Raw genomic sequence first — 20,784 nt, 5'->3', positions numbered from 1 at the left:
CCGCGTACCGCAAAAAAAAAAAAAAAAAAAAAAATTCAATCGACTCAGTTTTACTACTTAGCCTTGTTTTAAACACTTGTTTTAAACAATACTCATGAAATCAATGATGTGCTGTATTTGCTTATTCCGTTCTTCCTTATTTACATTTAACATACATTAACCTAAGAATATAACTATTAAATATGAAATACCCATCCACATGCCATCTAAAATTTTCTCATGGGCTGCCAGTTTGCTTTGGGTCTGTCGATTTCTTTGAACTTACAAGGTCAGGTGGTTATGACCCAAGTGGTGTCAAGGGGTTCCAGATCCAGCTTGGCCAATTGTCTGCGGGTGCCGTTGGGCAAGTGACTTCTGTCCTCTGAGCCTCAGTCTGCCCGTCTGAAAAACAGATCTAGTGACGGCAGCTCCTGCAAAACTGCATGTAGCGCGGTGCCTGGCATTCACTAAATACCTGGAGTGAGCTATGTGTTGTCACACACAGCCCCCAAAATTCAGAACACTTACTAACATCTCCATTTTACAGACGAAGAACTGAGGCCTGGCGGCCACAAAGCTGCTAAGTGACGTAGCCACGATTCTGAACTGGCACTCTGCCTCTGAAGCCACTCTGTGGGTATCCTTTTCTTCTTCAGGGAATGCTCGAGTCCCCGTGTCGGACACCCCGTCTGCCAGCTCCACACTCTCCAGTGAGGCATGCCCCAAGCCCCAGGACATACAGATCCATCCCGAGGTCCAAGCCATCCGTCAGCTGGCAGGAACTCAGCCTGGGTGCTCTCTGCTTGAGTAACCACCTCCCCCAGACATGATTCATACCTGTCTGGGGTCACCCACATCCTCATTCCCTGCAAAGGAATGTGGGCCAGGTGAGGCGGGCTGGCGGGCTGGCATCAGTGGCTGGCGGGGCCGTGCCAGGTGGCGGCAGAGGTGTAGCCTACTGAGTTTCCAAAGCCTCTGCCACCACCCTGAGTCTCCCTGGCTAGGGCTGGACAGATGCCCAGGCCCCAAGTGCCCGTTTATGGGGCTCAGATTCAGGTTATAAAACCTCTTTCCCACGAAGGCGCCTGGAATTCCACCCTTAGATAGTCATTCCTCTGGGTCCACTTGCCCCTTTTACGGGGCTTTTCCCTGTTTGAATGGCAGCCCTGTGGTTCATCCACACAACTGAATGCCGCTCAGAAATAAAAAGGAATCACTACTGAGACACGCAACACGGATGGATCTCAAAGTCAGGAGGCTGAGTGAAAGAAGCCAAACAAAAAGAGTGAACATACAGGGGCTTCCCTGGTGGCACAGTGGTTGAGAGTCCGCCTGCCGATGCAGGGGACACGGGTTCGTGCCCCGGTCTGGGAAGATCCCACATTGCCGCCGAGCAGCTGGGCCCGTGAGCCATGGCCGCTGAGCCTGCGCGTCCGGAGCCTGTGCTCCGCAACGGGAGAGGCCACAACAGTGAGAGGCCCGCGTACCGCAAAAAAAAAAAAAAAAAAAAAAAAAGAGTGAACATACAGCGTGACTCCATTTATGCAAAGTTCTCCACTCAGAAAATTTAATCTCTGAGATTAAATTTCAGTCTCTGAGATTCTGTGATTGAATCTGCAGTGACTGCCTCGGTGAGGGGCAGGGTGGGGCAGGTACAGCCTGGGAGGGGCGGCAGGCCGGGTGCTGAGACGGAAGGTCCCTTGCCTCTATCTGGGCACTGGTAACATGCACAGACACGTGCCAAAACTCATCACAGTGCACCCTGACGTCTGTGCACTTTCTGTCTATGAATTATACCTCAATAGACACATCACAGCAGGGGAAGTGCAGGTTCCAGGAGGAAGTTTAACGACTGAAGGGAGGGGAAGGGACAGCTGGTGGGGTCTGACTGGGCCTTTGCCGGGCCTTCCTTCTCACAAGGGCCTCAGGGTTCAATTAAGCCCTCTTTACAGAGAACAGAATTAAGAAGGGAGGGGCCTCCCTGGTGGCGCAGTGGTTGAGAGTCTGCCTGCCGATGCAGGGCACACGGGTTCGCGCCCCGGTCCGGGAAGATCCCACATGCCGCGGAGCAGCTGGGCCCGTGAGCCGTGGCCGCTGAGCCTGCCTGCACGTCCGGAGCCTGTGCTCCGCATCGGGAGAGGCCGCAGCAGTGAGGCCCGCGTACCGCCAAAAAAAAAAAAAAAAAAAAAAAATTAAGAAGGGAGGGGAAGGAAAGAAATGGCAGGGGAGAGGTAGGAGCAGGGCTCATCGGGGGCTTCAGTGATGAGAAAATCTTGTGTCTGGAACATGCCGCCTTCAACTGCAAGCCCACCGGTGCCCTATTCCCGCCTCTGTTCCCGCCTCTGTGTGATTCTCCCTTCCAGCCCCTGGAAAGATACCCTTCAAGAAGAGACGTGCCACCCCTGGTGAAGCAGAAAGCCACACGTTGGTAGCCAAGAACCCAGAAGGCAAAGGTAGGGGCAGCTCAAGCTGAAGGGTGGGTTTAAGGCGTGTCCGGCAGCCACAGCGAGCAGAAGAGGAAGCCAGGACGCTGGGTGCCCAGCCTGATCCTGGTGAAACCGGGTGCCCCTACCATTCCCTGAACTGGACGGTAACTTACAGGCCCCAGGCGGCCACTCCACCCACCAGACCCCAGGCCATCCCCCTGCACCGCAGCTGGCAGAGGCCTCAAGGGTCGCTCGGCCACTCGAGCACCTGGCCTGGAAGGACAGGGCGGGCGCTGGAAGATGAGGCCGACGCCAGGGCTCACGGGCCCCGCGGTCCTGCTGCCCAGCGCACAGTGACGCGTGCAAGCGTGAGCTCCGGCCTGGCTCGCGCGGAGTCCCGCCGGCCTGCTGTCCTTACGATGACGACGTTATTGGTGGCAGCGCTCTGATTAGCCACAGAAAGGCTCCAGGCTGAAAACTGGCCCGGATTTCCTCCTTTCCCTCGACTGAATCTCAGTTTCTCCATCTGTAGGCACGGGGTGGGGGCCAGCCCAGCGGGGCTTAACCCCAGCCGCACCCTGGAATTAGCCGGGGAGCTTTAAGAAGCCCCACTCCTGCCTTGGGGTGCGCCTGAGGGTCAGGGTTGCAGATCCCCCGGGGCTTCCATGTCTAGCAGGATGGAGAAAGGCCGTTGAGAAGGAGGCTGGAGAGGGACCTCAGTCCTAATGCTCTCTGGACCCTCTCCTCGCGCACTCTCCCGAGGCACCCTCTTGGGGAGCCCAGGCCCTGCCCAGCGCCCCATAGGTCACCATGACCCTTTTCTCCCGTCGGCTGCAACCCGACACGGGACGGATTCCTGCTCTCCCTGGCACGGAGCCCCGGGATCGTCGCCGGTGACCATTCCAAGGGGAGCGTGTGCAGGAGGGCTGAACAGGACGCAGGCCCAGCTGCGAAAGCCCGAGGGCAAAGGCGGAGAGGCCTGGAGTCGGCCACGCCTTACACGGGTGACAGGCGGTTCTGAAGCCAGGGGGACGGCGGGCAAAGCACAGACTTTGGAGTCCCGCAGCCCAAGTTCAAATCCTGCTCTGCTGCTGGCTGGTGATCTCCGCCCCCTGGCACGTGCCTTAGCTCCGCTTCCTCCTGTGCCAACGGGGTTGCCCCGAGGGCGTACACGGTGCTTGGTGAGCGTCTGTGACTGCTGGCAGGAATGGCCGGGGTTCGAAAAGCCACAATGCCACTAAGGCAATCATCAAGGAAACAGACAAAGTTGCTGGACACTGGGGGCTCACTGCCCGAATACTGACGGCCCAGCTTCTCTCCTTTCTTCCTCTTCTTCCTGAAGTCCACCCCCACTCACCTGGGTCTATTCCAGGAGAGGGTTCAGAGCTCATTCTCACTAGACTGCAAAAGAACGCCGCAACATGCATCCCAGGTAAAAATGGAGGCTTCTGTGACATTTGAGTTGGTGACCCCGATTTTAAAGAAAGACAAATGAAGTAATATTGGGGGGCTGAGAGTAACATGGGTAGGGGGCTTACTCCAGATCTCACGGTGAATGAGCCCAGAGGATTGGGAGGGACCCAGGCCTGACAGCTGAAGCCGGGGCCTGGGTCATATCAAAGTGGTGGCACAGCCTTAGAACTCATAGTAGGGACTTGTCCCCGACTTGTCAGGCAGCCCAAGGGCCTCCATGTGACATGACGAGCAGATGGGGAGTCCCGGTGGCTGCATGCAGGAGCAGTCCCTCCCCTTCCAGGAGTTCTGCAGCCCTTGCCACTGTCCCATGCTGGGATCGATTAGCAATGTCTGTCACGGGCAGCAAGGGGAGTGCTGGCTCAAATGCCACGCACTCATCCCTGATCCACACTTTGAAAGTCACAAAGTGGCTCCATAAGTACCAGCTAAATTCTCCTCTAACTAAAGAGTTACAGGAGCTGGGGATCCACAGATACCCGAGCCAGGACCTTATTCAGTGATGTGGAGGACAGGATACAGTGGAGCAAGTCACACAGATGGAGAATCAACCAGACTAGGAGGCTTCAGAAGGGAAATGGCCACAGGAAGAAATATTCCTTAACTAAACATAAGCAACTTCTGGATTATGCACTTGCAGGCAGGGCCTAGATTTATGTGGATGATTGGAAGCTGGGCTCATAATTACACCTCTGCGCCATGTAGCAGGCGACTCTAATTACCCTCTAGATGGGAGGACGGTGACAATTTTATTTAGGGCGAAAAGTAACTAATAAAATTAGACAAAATTAGCAGCTCCACGTGTAAGTCCCCACACACTACAGATTAATGCAGAGACTTGACAACTGCAAACATCTAAGAGAAATGAGAGGGGACGGGAGTGGTCCCTGACCCTTAAGCCTGGATATTTGAACTATCCCGTGGTGAGCCTAGTGGATAGACTTTTTTAAAAGGCAGTGTTCTCTGCATTTGTGGCTTTTGGGTTGAAACTCTGCTCTAGGTTTGACTGGGGGTGTCCCTACATGTCAGCCTGCTCAGAGATTGGGATCCACAAACACAGGAGAGATACACCCGAGACAGGAGTGCATTTAGCTGTGGTCCATCAGGACGACCGACAGCAGCAAATGGAGGGGTGTTCAACGGGCTGGTCGGTGTTATTTCATCGGTTAGACTCACCGATGTAATTGACACCCTTTCCATCATGTCGATACAGCCACCTCTTTCTCCCATACCATAAACAGATTAGAAAAAATTGTTTCCCCTGTGGCTGTGACCCCCATCGGCTGCTCAACTCAGCCCCGTATGAATCATTCCTGGCTCACCGCGACTGGGTCCTGAAATGACTGGACAATAACGGGGCAGCACAGACACCAATAAATGAATCATGCCTTCCACAAGACCAAACCTTTGGCTTTTACAGACACCAATTTACAAAGTAGAAAGAAAAGAACAAAGAAATTACTCAGGGTGTTTGCTCAAAGTTGATTCATAGGTTTACAGAATTATTACCAACTAAATTATTTTCAGGAAGGCAATCAGACCCGTGACCAGCTACAGGACCTCAGCCTGAATTCTCAGACTTGGGAATTCGCAAACTGGGGCAAGGGCAGATACCAAATTCCTGCAGGGCTCCCCAGGCTGAAGGGACCCTCCCTGCCTCCTTCACTTTCTACTTCCTTTTCGAGGGTTACTTAAGACCTTGATGAAGTCTTTCTGTGTAGCCACGTGAGCTATGTAAAGGAAGTGAGCATGTACGCACTTAGTTTTACTAAACGTCTTGGTATTGACTTTTATATTTTATTCCTGAAGTGCAGCAACCATAATAGGCCACACAGATTCTCCCTTCTGTGATCGGGATTTTGAAATACATTACCTACAACCACCAGACTCTTCCACCATCTCTCAACTGACGTCCACTGGGGGGATATCAGAGCAAAGCTACTCTACCTGCTATAAAGCTTAGGCAGATGAAGAAACAGCGCTTGCTATGGCCACGTGCAAATTCTGAGCCTCCCCAGTGGAAATGTGGCCTCTGGGACGAATCACCCCACAGGGCTTGGCTGACGCTTGCTGGCCAGGCATTTGAACATTATAGGGCAGCTTTAGCACAGTCTGAAAGCATCCCCGTCAGGAATGTCTGACCCTGGTGGGCAAAGTGACATAAGCGAGAACAAAACTGAGCTCGCGCCTGGCTGACGCTCTAGGGCAGCCCCACTTACCAGCAGCTGCCTGGACCCTCTCGGGCAAAGCGAGGCAAGGGGGGTGGCGGGGCCGTCTTGCGGAAGCTACTTCAGATGAGCAGTCAGCAACCAGGTACCCAAGACCAGCGGGGCTGAGAAAACCTCTTCTGGGAAAAGGCAGTTTGCTTTGCCCAAAATATGCAGGAAAACTGACTGAGCTGCTCGTTTCTATTGCTTCTGAGGACAGAGCCTGGGAACCCTGATTTCACCTCCCTGGGGGAGCCCAGGGCAAAGCACACCTGCAGGGGGATGGGGATGTGGTTCCCGCTGTGGCCTCCAGTCGGGGGACCTCAGAGAGGTCTCCTAGCCTTGGGTGGAATGCACACGTCTTAAAATATTCTGCATATTTTATATTATAAATATAAGTCTACATATGTATGTATTTTTTATACCCAATGATATGTGGTTTTACATATTAAAGCACATATTTCTGTATTCTTAACCACTGACACCCACACAGATCCGCAGCTGGATCTGTCACTTTTGCCCGCAACCGCAAAGCCAGGGATGGAAACATCAGCTCCTGCAGACCTTAAGGACCTACAGAGACCCTCCTATCCCTGAAGCGTGACAGCGATGATAGAAGGTGACAGATCAAATGCCAGCAGTTACAGGACCTCAGTGCATGCTCCCAGCAGCCACGGGGGTGATGAAGGAACACCATAAATCCACTCTTTCACTCACTGCTTCATTGTTTACTGAACATCTACTCTGTGCCAAGATCCTGCAAAAGTTGTACGCATCCTAAGTAGAACCTGGCACAGCTGCCCCCAGCCCCATCACCACCGAAGTCCATATTAGGGATAGAAGATATGGGACCGTTTCTCCAAACATCAAAGGCAAGTTGGTGTCCTGAACTCATATGACTGTTCAGTGGTTTAAGTTGTATCTGTCCAGCCCCGGGGAGCCCAGCGCTGGTGCCAGGCGTGGGGCACCAGGAGACGTTTCCAGAGGGCAGTGTAACTTTAAGAGCTGTGGCTCAAGGAAGCCAGAAGCGAACTTTACCCAACATTCAGATCCCAGAGCCCCTGGGATTTTACACTTGTTACCAAATAATTAAAATCCTCTTTTCTGCCAGGAGAACCACTTCCCAAAACCACCGAATGCAGTAATAAATGACTATAGTTAAAATACATCTGAAGGTAAAGAAAATCAGACTCCACATTTCCCAATGCTTTCAACATCCTACAAGTGCATTGCAGAGGCACCGATTCTAAGCCAAGTGACCACCCCCTTCCTCCCCCCTCCCACTCCAGTGAAAAACGAATACATATCAGACTTTGCGGAACGTCAAGAAGATCCGATCACCACCTGGTTACCTCGGAAGGTGAGTCACAGTAGCTGCCTAACTCCTTGCAAACTGTGGGTCTCACTGTCACATCCGAGCAGACGCCAGCTCCACTGGGGGTGACAAATGGATAGAGCAATCAAACAACACTCCAAGTCTGAAACAACTGTGTGAAGAAAAGAATCGCCCTAGAAATCCCCCTTTTGGGGGCGAGGGGCGGGCCCGGCGATGCACCTGTGTCATTTCTAAGCTCTTAGTGGCACTAAAGTGACACTGAGAGACCCCCTTCTGTGTGGGTTTCGGTACCTGCCGCCGAGGGGGAGGTGGGGAGGAGGCTGAGGCACAGCTTCCTGCCCCAAACAGTGGAAACGGCACTGGAGCTTTCAAAATGTTTTGTGCCCGAGGTGCTCTTCACTGCTGGGCAATTGTCTTGACAAGCTATGCAGCAGGTGTTAATGTCCTCTCTGTTTTGCCGAGGGGCAAGCAGGGAAGCTCAGGAGGGACCCCCGAAAGGATGGTTTTCCAAGTCTATACCCTGACCACCTCCTGTCCTGCCTGGAGTCTTCTAGGAGCCTGCCGGCCCGCCCTGCCCACTTCCTTGCCCCTCATACACAAGGTACCAACCAGGCTCGGGGATATAATGAACAAAATGGACCCCAACCTCTCAGCGACCAGAGGGAAGAGAGACGACACAACTCATTACACAATATTCAATGCCACGTGATAGGTCTGGAAAGAGACCCACAGGGTGCTCTTGGAGCCCAAACACAATGACCAGTCTGGGAGCCCGGGGGCCTCCCCGAAAGAGGCTTTGAGGTCGCCCCTGTTTCGGTTTCCTCTCCGCCCTCCTCCCCGAAATGAACTCACTTTCTTGTCCCCGTCCTTACTAGAACGGCAGCCCTCGGAGGGTAGGTTTATCTATGTAGTTGTCCCCTGATGTTCTGCGGTGCCCAGAACAGCACCCTCGGTGCAGGATGAAGTGCTGAATTACTCAGCCCCTAGGGGATGCTCTGCCCCTCGTAGGTCCCCCATGAAGTCCAGATCTTCATCATCTCACCCTGGCCAGAAGGCTGGCAGTGCTCAGACCCCGGACGGCCTGGAAATCCTAGGAAAGCTAAGCTATGGTCCCTCCAGGAACAGCCCTGGGCCACTTAGCAAGCCCCTGCCCCAGGATCGGATGGTGGCGGTTTGGGGGTACAGGAAGGAGCAGGAGACAGAGACAGCCTGATGCGAGGACACATGTCTGGGGGAGACCTTTCCACTGAAAGTCAGCCAGTGTGCTGTCCGACTGCATGCTCTGTGAGTTGTTAGTGCTTTTCCCTGATGAATGGGAGTCGGTGTGGTGTCATGGGGAAGAAATCACGGGAGCATGGGCTGTGGGGTCAGGGAGCGGAGGTGTGAGTCCCAACAGAGCATCAGTTCCTGGCTGTGTGACCCGGAGCAAGTGTCTTGCCCTCTCTGATCCCGTTTTTGCATCTGCAAATTGGTGATAGCAACAGCTCTCTCACAGAGTTGTTTTGAAGATTGAGAAAAATGCGTCACTAGTACCTGGCACATAATAAGCTCTTCATATCCAACTAGGAAAGGGAGTGGAAACAAAAACCCAGCAGTCACCCTGGAAACAGAAGACAGAAGCTGTTCTGTGGCTCCTGGAAAGCCTGGGGATGCCCCAAACCTTTCTTAGCCCACCCCAGGGTGCTGAAGGCCCTGCTCCTCTCGGCAAGCCATTCTGGGACCTTTCCCGGCTTGGTGACAGACACCTCTACCAGTGCCTGACAAGGCCCTGGCAAGACCCCGCGATGTCAGGGTTTGGCTTTGTGGTGCCACCCAAAGAGAAGTGAAGTCGACGTGACTTCATGGAGGGCCCAGCCCACCTGGGGAGGTGGAAGGGCAGGAGCGAAGATGCGGGTGCTCAGAGGTGGAGAAGGGAAACCCACCGGGGAAAAAAGATCAGGGTCTCTTTTTGATGGCTCACCCTCCACCCTTGTACGCTCACTTGTTAAAAATGGAAATGAATTTTCAAAGTGAGAGCCTCAAACCATTCGGAGTTTCTGGGCTGTGTGTTCCCAACCGTCTTAGGAATGGACCCAGTGGGGTATCTGATGTCAGGGTGGTGCTGACTTCTTCACGGCCACATACCCTCCACCCCCAGAGCCCAGTCTCTGCCTCCAAAGCAGGCTCTGGATTCCAGTGACCCAGCGGGGGACCCTAAGAGACGTCTGGGCCTTCCTGGGCCAAGGGTGGACGTGCTGGAGGTTTGCCAGCCAGGGACAAGGAAACTCACACAAATATTCAATGACCTCCACTTTCAAGGTCATGGTACCCACATGGGCCTGTTCGTTCCAACATCCCCAACCAGTGCCGGCACCCCAGCCCCAGGGTGGAGGAACCCTCTTCTGAAGTCCTTCTCAACAGGCAGAGTGCCAGAGTGTGACCGCTAGGGGACGGGACAAGTGGGTCATTGGGCCTAGTCCACCCCACTGTCACCACCAACTCCCATGAACGCAGAGCCGTGCACACACCAGGCCACACTCCCCGAGAATCATCTTTGAATCCTCCCGACACCCCAGCACACCAGAGCTGCTGTCCTACAGGTGGGTCAAGTGACAGTGAAAGGTGACACAGCCAGCAAGTCTGGGAGTGGGGAAGAGCTTCCATCCCTCTGGCCCTGGGTCACACTCTTAACCCACTTCAGCCCTCGGGAGAGAGGACCTGCGAGCAGGTGAGAAAAGAAGGAACTGCAGTACTTAAAATCCAGGAGGTCTACAACAAAACCTAGCTGTCCAGGTCCCTGAAACTGAGCGGTCTGGCCTCACAGGGCCCACGTGACAACGGCAAGCCCAGTGGCAGTGGTCCCTTTAGGCAGGACTTCCATCCACCATTCTCTGCATCGCCCCCTCCTCCAAAACAGAGGACACTGAGTTTGCCACCCTGAACCATGCTCTGCTGGCCTCTGGAAGGCCCGGAGCAGTGGGGTACGTTCTCTCTGCTCCTCAGGCACACAAAGAGGAGGGGGCACGTGGCACCTGTGGCGCCCAGCCCCACCCCTAACCAAGCATCTTCACACGCACACACGCAGGTGTGCACGCGACACCTTTTAAAAAGCACAGAACGTGTCCTCGGCCTTGATCTCCCCGCAGCACGTGTGCCATACAAGAGCCCAAGGCTGGCAGGAGTACAGTCTCCAAGACTCAGTGCGTCAGAGCTCTTTCTCTCTGCGCAGGACCCCAGGTGCCAAGCTGCCTGCCAACTTCTCTCTGGGTGATGACACCTGGAGACAAGGCCACGCGGGCCCTCTGGCTTGGGGCCCCCCACCCGTGCCCTCCTCTCCAACACTTCCTTATGTTTTAACAACTGACCAAACCATGGATGTTTAAAAACCCTGAGACAAGGTGGGGCAGGTACGTGGAGGTGGTACCTGGGCACACCTGAGCTGGCCGCTCTGGGGTTACTGGGGCTCAAGTGCATCTCACTGTCCCCAAGGTAAGCAGCCCCCGCCATCCCGCCCCGCCAGCCTCCTCTCCCAGGCAGCCTCACACACAGCTCCATCTCCCTTCCTCTCTTTCAAAGGGAGAGTGCATACATTTGCACAACTTATAGGGGAGAGAGTATGTGTGTGCGTACTTTTTTCCTTTGTATTTGTCTCACATGCCCAGAAGAAGCTGTAACCATTCCCAACCTCAAGAGAAGCTGGCCGGAAAGGTAGAAAGGGGTAGCAGCTGAGTGTGTGAGCCCATACGTGTGCATGTGTGTTGGCATGGGTGTGTGTGCACACGCATGTGTGTGCCTGTGTATGCGTGTGTGCACAAAAGCCATTAGTTATTCTGTGTCTTGACAAACACTAAGCTCACCCCTGCCCGCAGGACGTGCTGGGCGGTGTAGCTGGCTTAACCCAGACTTCCTGGGAAGCTGTGGCCAACGGCCTGACCTGAGATCCAGTCAAAACTCAGCCTCCTACGGCACCTCAACCTAAAACCCGGACAGTCAGAAAACATGTGGGTTAAAAGTCCCAGCTGAGAGGGTCCACGGGGGTAAACGCTGGTGCCGGCTGGATGTCCATCGTTTAACCGGAAACCTGAAATATCAGCTCTCAAGGGTGCCCGAGTCTTTCCTCCTAATAAATGCAAATCCAAGGCGAAACCCGGAAATTTCATCAAGAAGGAGCCCCAATCCTCCCTGCGTGGCACACAAGAGGCGCTCAATAAAGGCTAAGTGGATGAGTGGCAGGTGTCACCTTGGGCGTTTACAGGGACAGATTTTGGAAAGGAACGGAGAATCGTCTTCTCTCCACTGAGATCTGCCCTCCCGCCCCCTCCCGCCCCCTCCCACCCCCTTGGAAAAACCAGTAACTGATTAAAACGGTAGTTCTCAGCCAGGGACAATGTGCCCCTCAGAGGGCATCTGGCAAAGTCTGGAGACATTTTTGGTTGTTGCAACTTGCTGGGGGGAGTACAACCCTCTTCCTGACACCTAGAGGGTAGAGGCGGGGATGCTGCTAAATAGCCAACACACAAGACAACCTTCCCTTCCCTCCCAACAGGGACTTATCTGGCCCAGGCGTCCTAGTGCCAAGGGTGACATACCCTGGATTCCAGTGTTACACATGCACAGCACATGTGCCAGACAAACCACCAGAAAATTGGGTTCCTATGAGTTTCTGAGTCTCTAGCGCGTGGGGATATTTGTTTGGAATCGGAGGAGAGGTCGGAGAAGAGGAATCCGAGGCTCAGTGGCTCCGGTTGTGTTAAAAAAACAAAGCCACCACCATAGACACTGTCTGCAGAGGTGCAGGGCGCAGCCAGGGCAGGGGCACCTCCCAGGACCCTCCAGAAATGCTGCCACAAGAGCCAACAGCTGTCTGGCCCTACAATTCGGTCTGTCCAGAAAGCACAGTTAGCATCTGTCTGCCCCCAAAAGTCTCAAGCAGAAGCTGAAGGAGAAAGACAGGGGGTAATTTCTAAGAGATGCAGCAGAACTGAAAAGAGGTCAAAGAATGCCAAGAAAAATGCACATGTGTGTGCCAAGAGGAATCCTTTCCTCAAAAGTTGCCACATCGAACTCCCTGGCTGTCATCTCCGGTGGGCTGTCACTTGAGCTGGTTGTTTTCCATTCCCAGAACCCTGGCTCTTTTCCAGAATGGTGTATTTTTCCGTGGGGTGAGTTCTGAGAACAGCAAAGTCCCATCTGACAGCAGCCCACACCCCTCGACCCTCAGGAAAGATGGGGGCCCCTAGAGAGTCTTGGCAGTGTCTTGTCAAAGTGAAGACCATCCCAGGTATCTGGCTTCCTCAGGGCCAACCCAGTTCCCATTCTTCCAGGTGCAAAGGAGATGTTGCTGATTTCCTCCAGCCCCCAAGTTCAAGGTGGACCTACTCTGGGGCCCCTGTTCCATTTTCAAGATGGTGTGTGCGTTCCATGAGAAATAACCCTGGGTCTGAGTCAAGCATCGCTTGGGGACCTGGGACAAGGCTTTCCACTGCCACTTGCCCTCATCTATAAATCGAGGGTATGAACCCCGAGTTTGCCAACGGTCCACCCAGGTCTGATATTTGGGGCCACTGAAGACCACACCAAGGACCCAGCACTATTCAAGGGGCAGGAAGCCATTTCCGGCACTGATGCCTCCAGCCAGGCTTTGGAGAGCAGAGGTCTCGTCTTGAAAGACGGTAGAGTTTTTTATTTCAACCATCACGGTCTCGTTTTTCAGATGAGGAAACTGAGGCCCAGGGGGCTTAACGGACCTACCAAGGGCAATCTCTTCTTTTCTAAAAGAGGAGCCACCTGGACACTGCCCTGCAGACCAACTCCACCTGGACACTGCCCTGCAGACCAACTCCAAATCCAACTTTTAATGTTCTACTGGAACCCCCAGCTCAGATCATGAGAAATGCACAGCGACCACTGCCCATTTCTTTTCTTCCTTCCATTTTCCCTTCCCTCCTTCCTTCCTTATTTTTGTATAAAGAAACTCCAGGCCTTTAAAGCGTCCTCATCAGACTGTTTCCGGGAAATCTGATTAGCACTCGCAACAAACTGTTATATTATACCTGCGCTTTAAAGACCGCTTCCCTCCCTGCCCTGGGCTTTCTTCCAGGAAGTAGAGGGCCGTGTGTAAAAAATACACTGAGCATGATGACTAATGGGCCACCTCAGGGCCAGCTGGAGCAGGCCAGGGTTCCAGGCACTAATAACCTCAAGGGTCCCACTCAGATGCTGAAGCACACCGGTCAAAACAGGCATCGGACTTAACGGCCTCTTGGTGTCGGTCAAAATATTGTCAAGGCTGATTAGCCCAAGAAGGCACAGAAATAAAAATGAATTTTTTAAAAAGTCCTGAACACAAAGAAAGAAGAGCAGAATGTCCGGCCACGCGCAGCCCTCATAATGGATAAGTTCAGCCTGACAATGTGGACCGGGGTGCGGGGAGTTCCCTAAGGCAGTTTTACAGGAGAGGGAGAATAAGGCACCAACAGGACGTGAGCACCAGTCCACTTAGCACCAGCGAGACTCTCCAAACATGTGCGAACATAGTTTAATAATATCCTCCTGCATTTCATTAGCCTCCCGAGTTCACAGAGGGCCTTTGGGAAGCAATCTGGTTTAATGCAACTCAATTCCGCAAACGCTGGCTCTGGGCAGGTTCTCCTGGCATCTCGCTGGCCTGGCAAGAGGCAGCTGCGGGGGGGTGGGGGTGGTGGTGAGGGAGAGCAAGGCTTTCAGTTCCAGGACTGGAGGGAGTGGGGACCGGCAGATGGAAGGACCCACCACCAACGCCAGCCAGCCTGCCCCAGCAGGGCCGGTCATGGGTTATTTTTACCCCTTGCGCCTCACTGTACAGGCTATGGGGTCGAAAACTGTGGCAGCCGCCTGCGGAAACTGGCTTATGAGTCACCCAGTGACTGCCCTCGCTCGGTGGCGGCTGCCTCTGGACTCCTGGTCCCAGATGGAAGAAGGCTGGCCCCAGCAGGGAAGGGCTGTGTGCCACCCTCGCCTGGGGAGATTAGGGGAGACCATGGGGACACTGAAGCTCCGAGAGACAAGAGGTCTCCAAAGGGTGGGCTGGGGGAGGGGGTATAGGCTAGAAGGCAGTCCCCTGGGGGGTGCCAGTCAAATGCCCATCCACCCCAGTGTTCACCTGGGTGGGCTACGTGTGACGGGTGTCCAGGCGTATTTGTCTCAACTTCTCCGAGCACAGGGCGAGTCAGCGCCAAGCTTCAAACACTCCCTTCCCCACCCTTGGTCCACCTCCCCCTTTCAGAGCAAGGCAGTCCCAAACACAGACAGCCCCAAACTTTGACTCATTTGTAACCACCGTCCCAGCCAGACTGAGCCAAGCTGTCCAGACAGAGGCTATTTATAGGTGCGTCGGGGACACAGACAATCACACAATGACACACACTCAGGATCCACGTTCGCCAGACACGCCAGCGCTGAGCCCTGGATTCAGACACCTGGACACAAATGGTCCCCAGACCCCCAGAGAGATGCACACCCTCAAGAGAGGCACCCAGACCCGGACACAGAGAGACCCAGAGACCCAAGAAGACTCGGGCACACACACTCCTGGGGCAGCCCGCGAGCCAGACACACAGACATAGAGAGAGGGACGCCGAGACCTAGACCGAGACACCCAGACACGCACACTCCACAGACGTACGGAAACCCACTCACACAGACCGAGACCCACAGAGCCACGCACACTCCACACACACACCCGGAGCCCCAGGCACCGCGCAGGCCAGACAGTGTCTCACACGCCTGACACCCCCCTGCCCCCAAGCCAAAGTTGATAAAGAGCCGGCCTAATTGCTCCATCGCGACTGCCCTTTAGGGAAATAAAATGGAAACTTCACGGATCCACCAGCCCCAGCCCTCCCGCGCCGGGCGCCCCGCCGCCCTCTGCGCAGCTCGGCCCCGGGTCCGAGTCCTGGCGGGCGGGGCGCGGGCAGCGGGGGCCGTGCCAGGCTCGCAGCGCCGCGGGACAAAGCCGGGACGGCCGCCAGCTGCCGCGAGCCGGGAGGGCGCGCCCCGGGCGCGGCGGGCGCAGCCGGGGCGCGGGGCGCACGGCCCGAGGGGGCGCGCACGGCCCAGGCCCCCGCCCGCATTTGCGCCTCGACTCGGGGTCCGAGCCTGACGGGGCTTCCGGGGAGGGGGGCTCGGGGTCACTCACTGATCTCCATGCTCTGGAACAAAGAGCGTTTGCAGTTGCACGTGCAGGAGACATTGGGCTGCCCGGCGGCGGCTGCGGCGGTGCTGTTGACCCCCATCAAGCGGTGCATGGACGGCGCGGCGGCGCGGCGCGGGGCGCAGAGGGCTCGGGGGCGGCCGGGGGGGGCTCCGGCCGGCGCCCGGCGCTCGGGCCCCGCATGCAGGAGGCGCGCGGCGGGGAAGGCGCGCCCCGGCTCGCCGGGCTCGGGGCGCCGCCAAGTTCCCGGGGCGCCGCGGGACTCAGTGCTCGGGGCCGCGCTCCCCTGCGCCCCCCGGCTGCCCCTCCGCAGCCCCGGGGGCGTCGGCAGTGCCCGCGGGTGGCGTCCGGGAAATGGGCTGGCAGCCGGGGCGCGCGCTGCCGCCGGGGCTGAGCCTCCGCTGCTGGCTTCCCCCAGCCGAGCGCCTCCGCCGCCGCCGCCGCCGCCTCCTCCTCATTCAAGTCCAAGGAGATCGGGTTTCGCTCCGAGACCGCGGTCGGAGGCAGGCAGACGGTCTGACGTCAGCGCTAGACGGGGCTGCCGGTTCCCACCGCGCGGGGGCCGGGGAGGGGGCGCGCGCTGCGCCAATCCCCGCCGAGGTTCCCCCGCACCCCTTCCCCGGGCCGCGGGGCGGGGTGACGGGGAAGGGGGCGGGCTCTTAAAGGGCCAGAGCAAGGCGGCCCGCGTAGACCCAGGACCCGCGCGGCGAAGGAAGGGCGCAGCGTCCCCTCCCCTACGGGGGTCAGTTAGGAAGCTCTGCCCGGCACAGACCAGGCCCGGGGCAGCGGGATTGGGTCCCAGCCATTGCGGGTGCGTTCCTCCCAACCCGGCCCCCGGGGTCCTTGACCGAGGCTTTGCGGGGGAAGCTTGCCCCCCACCCCCCAGAGAAGCACGATGTCCCTCGGACTCGGGGCAGGGGAAATTACGGGAAGAGGGGAGCCCTCCAGGTTACCCATTACCTGATTTCGCAGTAAGCTCCCCGACTCCAGATCTGCAGCCCCAGGAGGCCCCAAGCCCACTGCGCCCCCCGCGCACTTTAACCCGACCGAGAGGAGGTAGACTGGGGAAAACTGGAACTCGCGTAGGCACGCCCAGGACGGCTCCGAGAAACGCCCGGGAGCCCTTGTCATGTAAATACGTGTCCGGGACTCGTAACTTCCCAGCCGGCGGGGCCCGGAGCAAATCCACACCCAACAGTCTGCTGCCCCAGGGGCCACCGGCTGGGTGGGGGGGGGGCGGGGAAGGGGCACGGCTCGGGAGTTCTAAAGACGGGGGAGGAAGTGCGGGGGTGTACTTTTATTTCAAGTTTTAATTACAGAAGTGCTGCAAGAACACATTCTCCTGGAATTAAAAAGATATTAAAATATTACGTAAGAGGCCCCCTCCCTGGCCCATCTCCACATCCTCTCAGCAACTCGGTGTGTCCTCTCCTAGACCCTGCCCGAAGTCTCCATTTATTTAACAAGTACTTATTTACCGTGCGCCAGAAACTTACCAACATGAACGCAATCTGACGCCTACTCTGAGGGGCAGGAATATTATTATTCCCATTTTACGGACACGGAAAGTGGCCAAGGGGGTCACTTGCTTAGGGTCACACAATGGAAGAGTCTAAGCTGAACCCCGGTCAGTTCCCCACCCTGGCCCCCGCCCAAATATTTTTAGTTCTTTAAATATCTACATATCCCTGTAATGCCTGGAGTTTTCCTAATGAGCAGAGACAACTTTTGCATTCGGGTGGGGTAGGTTTTAAAAGTTATTGGCATTTCCTTTTAATAGACTGGAACCAGAGCTGTATCTTGCAGAACTCACTGAAAGCCGCCAGCCCAAAAAGTGGTGAGGCCTCTTCCCCAACGGGGCACAGTGATGCCTCTTGCTTTCTTAGGAGGGCAGGCCCAGAAACTTTTTCTAGAGGGTTCAAGCTCAGGAGTGATTGACTGGTGAGGGAGCCAAGCCCAGGGGCCAGGAAGGGGGGAAGCGCTCAGGGCCTACGGTGGAGGGCACCCCTGCCATGGGCTGGGCAGTCTCAGCCCCTACCTTAAGGAGGGGTCGATCTCACCAGCAGGTCCCAGGAAGGAACGGGGGAGGTCTGGCTGCAATTTGACCTCAGCAGCTTGGAGGAAAAGCTGGAGAGTCATGAACATGCCTTGGGGGTCCCTGAAATTGTTATCAGGGCCTGGGGATGACCTTGAATCCCGCTCATTCCCCAAAGGAGACCACCAGCCTTGCCCTTCATTTCAGCCATTCTTTCATTCATTCAATCAACAGACTTTCACTGAGCTCTAGCTAGCCCTGAGTGCCAGGAACTCAGTGAGGCCAGGGGCAGCCCCTGCGCTCCTGAATTCTCTTGCAGCTGATCTGGCCTGTCTGGCAGCAAGAATCACACACCGTTGATTGTTTTGGAAATGAGGCAACATTTTACACAATTCAGGTTAAACTGCCAGCAGGCAAAAATAACCAGTTAATTCAGCGGATTAAAAAACAAACCCACTACATTGACCTCTGGTTCATCTGTCTGGAACAACAGCACTGGTCACATTTAATGAGCACCTACAATGTGACCCCACTGTTTTGATGGTGACACCTGGGACTAGTTAGTGGTCTCCGTCCTGGCTCCAAAGTTAGTTCTGCCTGGAAGCCTAAGGCAGGGTCTCAGTATGGTGGTGGCAACGGCACCTCCAAGGACGAGAGGGACACAGTCATGTGACCTTGCTGAGTATCTTCACTTCTCTGACCTCAGTTTCCTCCTCTTCAAAGTGGGGATGCTAAAGGTGACTTTGCCTGAGGTGATTGTGAGGGGGTGAGGGGGGCAGTGCCTTGAAAGTGCATAAGAAGAGGGCTGAATGTATATTAGCAGTTATGCTATTTAATCTTCATGGAACCCCGGCCGGGAGGCTCTGGCATTATGTTGTTTTCGCTTTTGCAGACGAGGATATTGACAATTGGAAAGCCTTCCCACAATGACAGGGCCCCAGGCTGAGTGGGTAGCAGGAAAGGACAAAGATGCTTTGGAAGAAGCATACACTTGACTACCCACACTCATGGGAGGCTTCACGTGTGCCTAGGGCTGCCAGATACATGTGAATGTCAGATAAACCATGAACAATTTTTAGTATAAGTGTATCTTGTGCGGTATTTGAGACATATGTATACTGGAAATTTATGTGTTGCTTACCTGAAATTTAATTTTAACTTGATGTCTTGTGTTTTTATTCGCTAAATCTGGCAACCCTATGTGTGCCAGGCATGACCCTCTGTGGTGCCGGGAACGCAGTGATGGGGGGTCAGAGCGCGCTGTCAGGCTGGGCATGGGAAGGGGTGATATGGGCTGAGACGGGAGAGCTCACTCTGTGGGCAGTGCGGGTACGGGGAGGTGGCCCACCTCTGCTGGGCCAGCCTGAGTCCGTGGGAAGGAGATCGAAAGTCAGGGAAAGACATTTCCTTCCTTCGCTCAGTAAATGTTGTGCCTCTATTCAGTGCCAGGCTCTGTTCTGGGTACTACACACAGGGCAGCAACCAAAACAAACTCCCTACCCTCCTGTGACATCGTGGGAGTCAGGAGAGACTAGAGACAGGCCCGAAGACCCGTAGCTAAACTAGGTTACTTCAGACACGATAATGATGAGCTAGAGGTCGGGTTGCTGATCAGGGCAGCCCACTCCCAGGAGGTGGTGTTTCATTCAACTCATATTTACCGAGCATCTTCCTAGGGCCCTCCTGGGGCTTGGATTCTCGCGGGTGAGACAGACAACAGATGTGTAAACATGTAAGTCCAAGCGGTGGTTTCAGAGGGACAAGAGTTGGAAAGAAACAAAGGGACCCGGCCTGGATGCAGCTGGAGCCCAAGGGGTCAGGTGGCCCCTCTGGGGAGGTGAGACGGCAGGGAGGGAGCCCCGGGCTGGGGGCAGCACATGGCCAGGCCAGAGCCCTTGGTGGAAGAGGAACTAGAGGAAATCTGGGACTTGGAATACATTTCCCAACCCGGTTACAGGTCGTGGGATTGTGAAATGGGTGTGTGTCCCCAGACGACCGCTGGCACAGGCCTTTCTGGGCCTCCAGACAGCACATGCTGCTGTCTGCCCCGAGCAGGGGTTGGATCTGCCACAGGGGGATCTTTAGATAGAAACGTTGTGGTCCAGCCCCGTAATGAGGTCTTGCCCCTGCCAGTGCCTGCCGTCTGGGCTGCACTGCTGGCTGGCTTCACGGGTGTGCAGCCCAGGCAGACGCCAGGGCCCCAGGCTCCAAAGGGCCCCTTGCTTGGTTTGATGTTCTATTGTCACCATCTTGAAATTCTTCATAATTAATAGTTTTTGAACAATGGGCCCTGCAAATCCTGCAGACGGTCCTGCTCAGGTTCCAGGCCCTCGTCGGCAGCCAGTCAGGGACGAGGGAAACCAGTGTGGGTTTTGGTTGTGGTCGAGGGTGGCTGGCCGTGTCCTGACTGTGCTCGCTGGGGCCTGCTTTGACAGCAGCCAGTGGGGACAAATCAGACCCCGGCCTGTGAGGTCCAGCCCTGCCCCCTCACCTCATGCCATCCCCAGGCCTGCGGGACACAGCTGCCTTTTCAGAAACAGTCTCTGGTGGCCTGAAGTGGTTTAACCACTTCTTCTCCCAACTCACCACTTTTGGAAACCCCTTCCGCTGAGTCACTTTTTCCCCCAGCTCCTCCAGCCCCCAGTGCTTTCATGGGCCTGTTGATCTTCCCAAGTTAGCATCTTTGGACTTTGTGCTTTTATTATTTTTTGTCTTGTTTTGCTTTTAAACACTAGTAAGAGCTAATGTTTATTGGACACTGCCTGTGTGCCAGGCCCTGTTCTAGCCACTTCATATTTGTACATTTAATCATTCAACAAATATGCATCGGGATCCTGTAGGGAACCAGGGCTCAGCTCATTGGATCCCCACGTCAGCCCTGTGAGATACAAGCTGATAGTGTGTCCATTGGACAGATGGGGACACTGAGGCTCCGGAACCCATGAACGAGGTGGAGCAGGATATGAATGCAGAGCCCCAGAGCCCGTGGGCTGACCTCAGCAAACAGTGTTTCCGCTCCCCTGCACCATCCTCGCTCTCTCTGCCTGGGTCCGCCTTGCCTTTCCCGCTGGTCCTGGGCTCCACAGAGGCTTCCCCAGCTCCACCATTTGCCCAACTGCTTGGTGATTTCTGTCTGTAAAACCTCGCCTTCGAAGACC

The 20,784-nt window shown here is 55.5% G+C and overlaps 1 protein-coding gene across 2 annotated transcripts in view; it reads right to left on the bottom strand.

The window, feature by feature from the left end:
* Positions 1 to 16,745, bottom strand: part of PMEPA1 (prostate transmembrane protein, androgen induced 1) — a 58,999-nt gene extending 42,254 nt beyond the window's left edge. Inside the window, exon 1 of one of the 2 annotated variants that reach the window (XM_082643887.1) lies at positions 16,552 to 16,745. Coding sequence is in view for 1 of the 2 variants with exons in the window: in XM_082643886.1 (XP_082500012.1) it covers positions 15,577 to 15,685 (109 nt within the window). In the remaining variant the exon portion in view is untranslated. Of the gene's footprint in view, positions 1 to 15,576; positions 16,113 to 16,551 lie in introns of those variants that run through there. The other variant, XM_082643886.1, reaches the window with a different exon arrangement.
* Positions 16,746 to 20,784: the final 4,039 nt, after the last annotated feature.

Source organism: Mesoplodon mirus (assembly GCF_964341445.2).
Source record: "Mesoplodon mirus genome assembly, chromosome: 15".
NCBI lineage: Eukaryota > Metazoa > Chordata > Mammalia > Artiodactyla > Ziphiidae > Mesoplodon > Mesoplodon mirus.
This window is presented reverse-complemented; position numbering and strand designations above follow the sequence as displayed.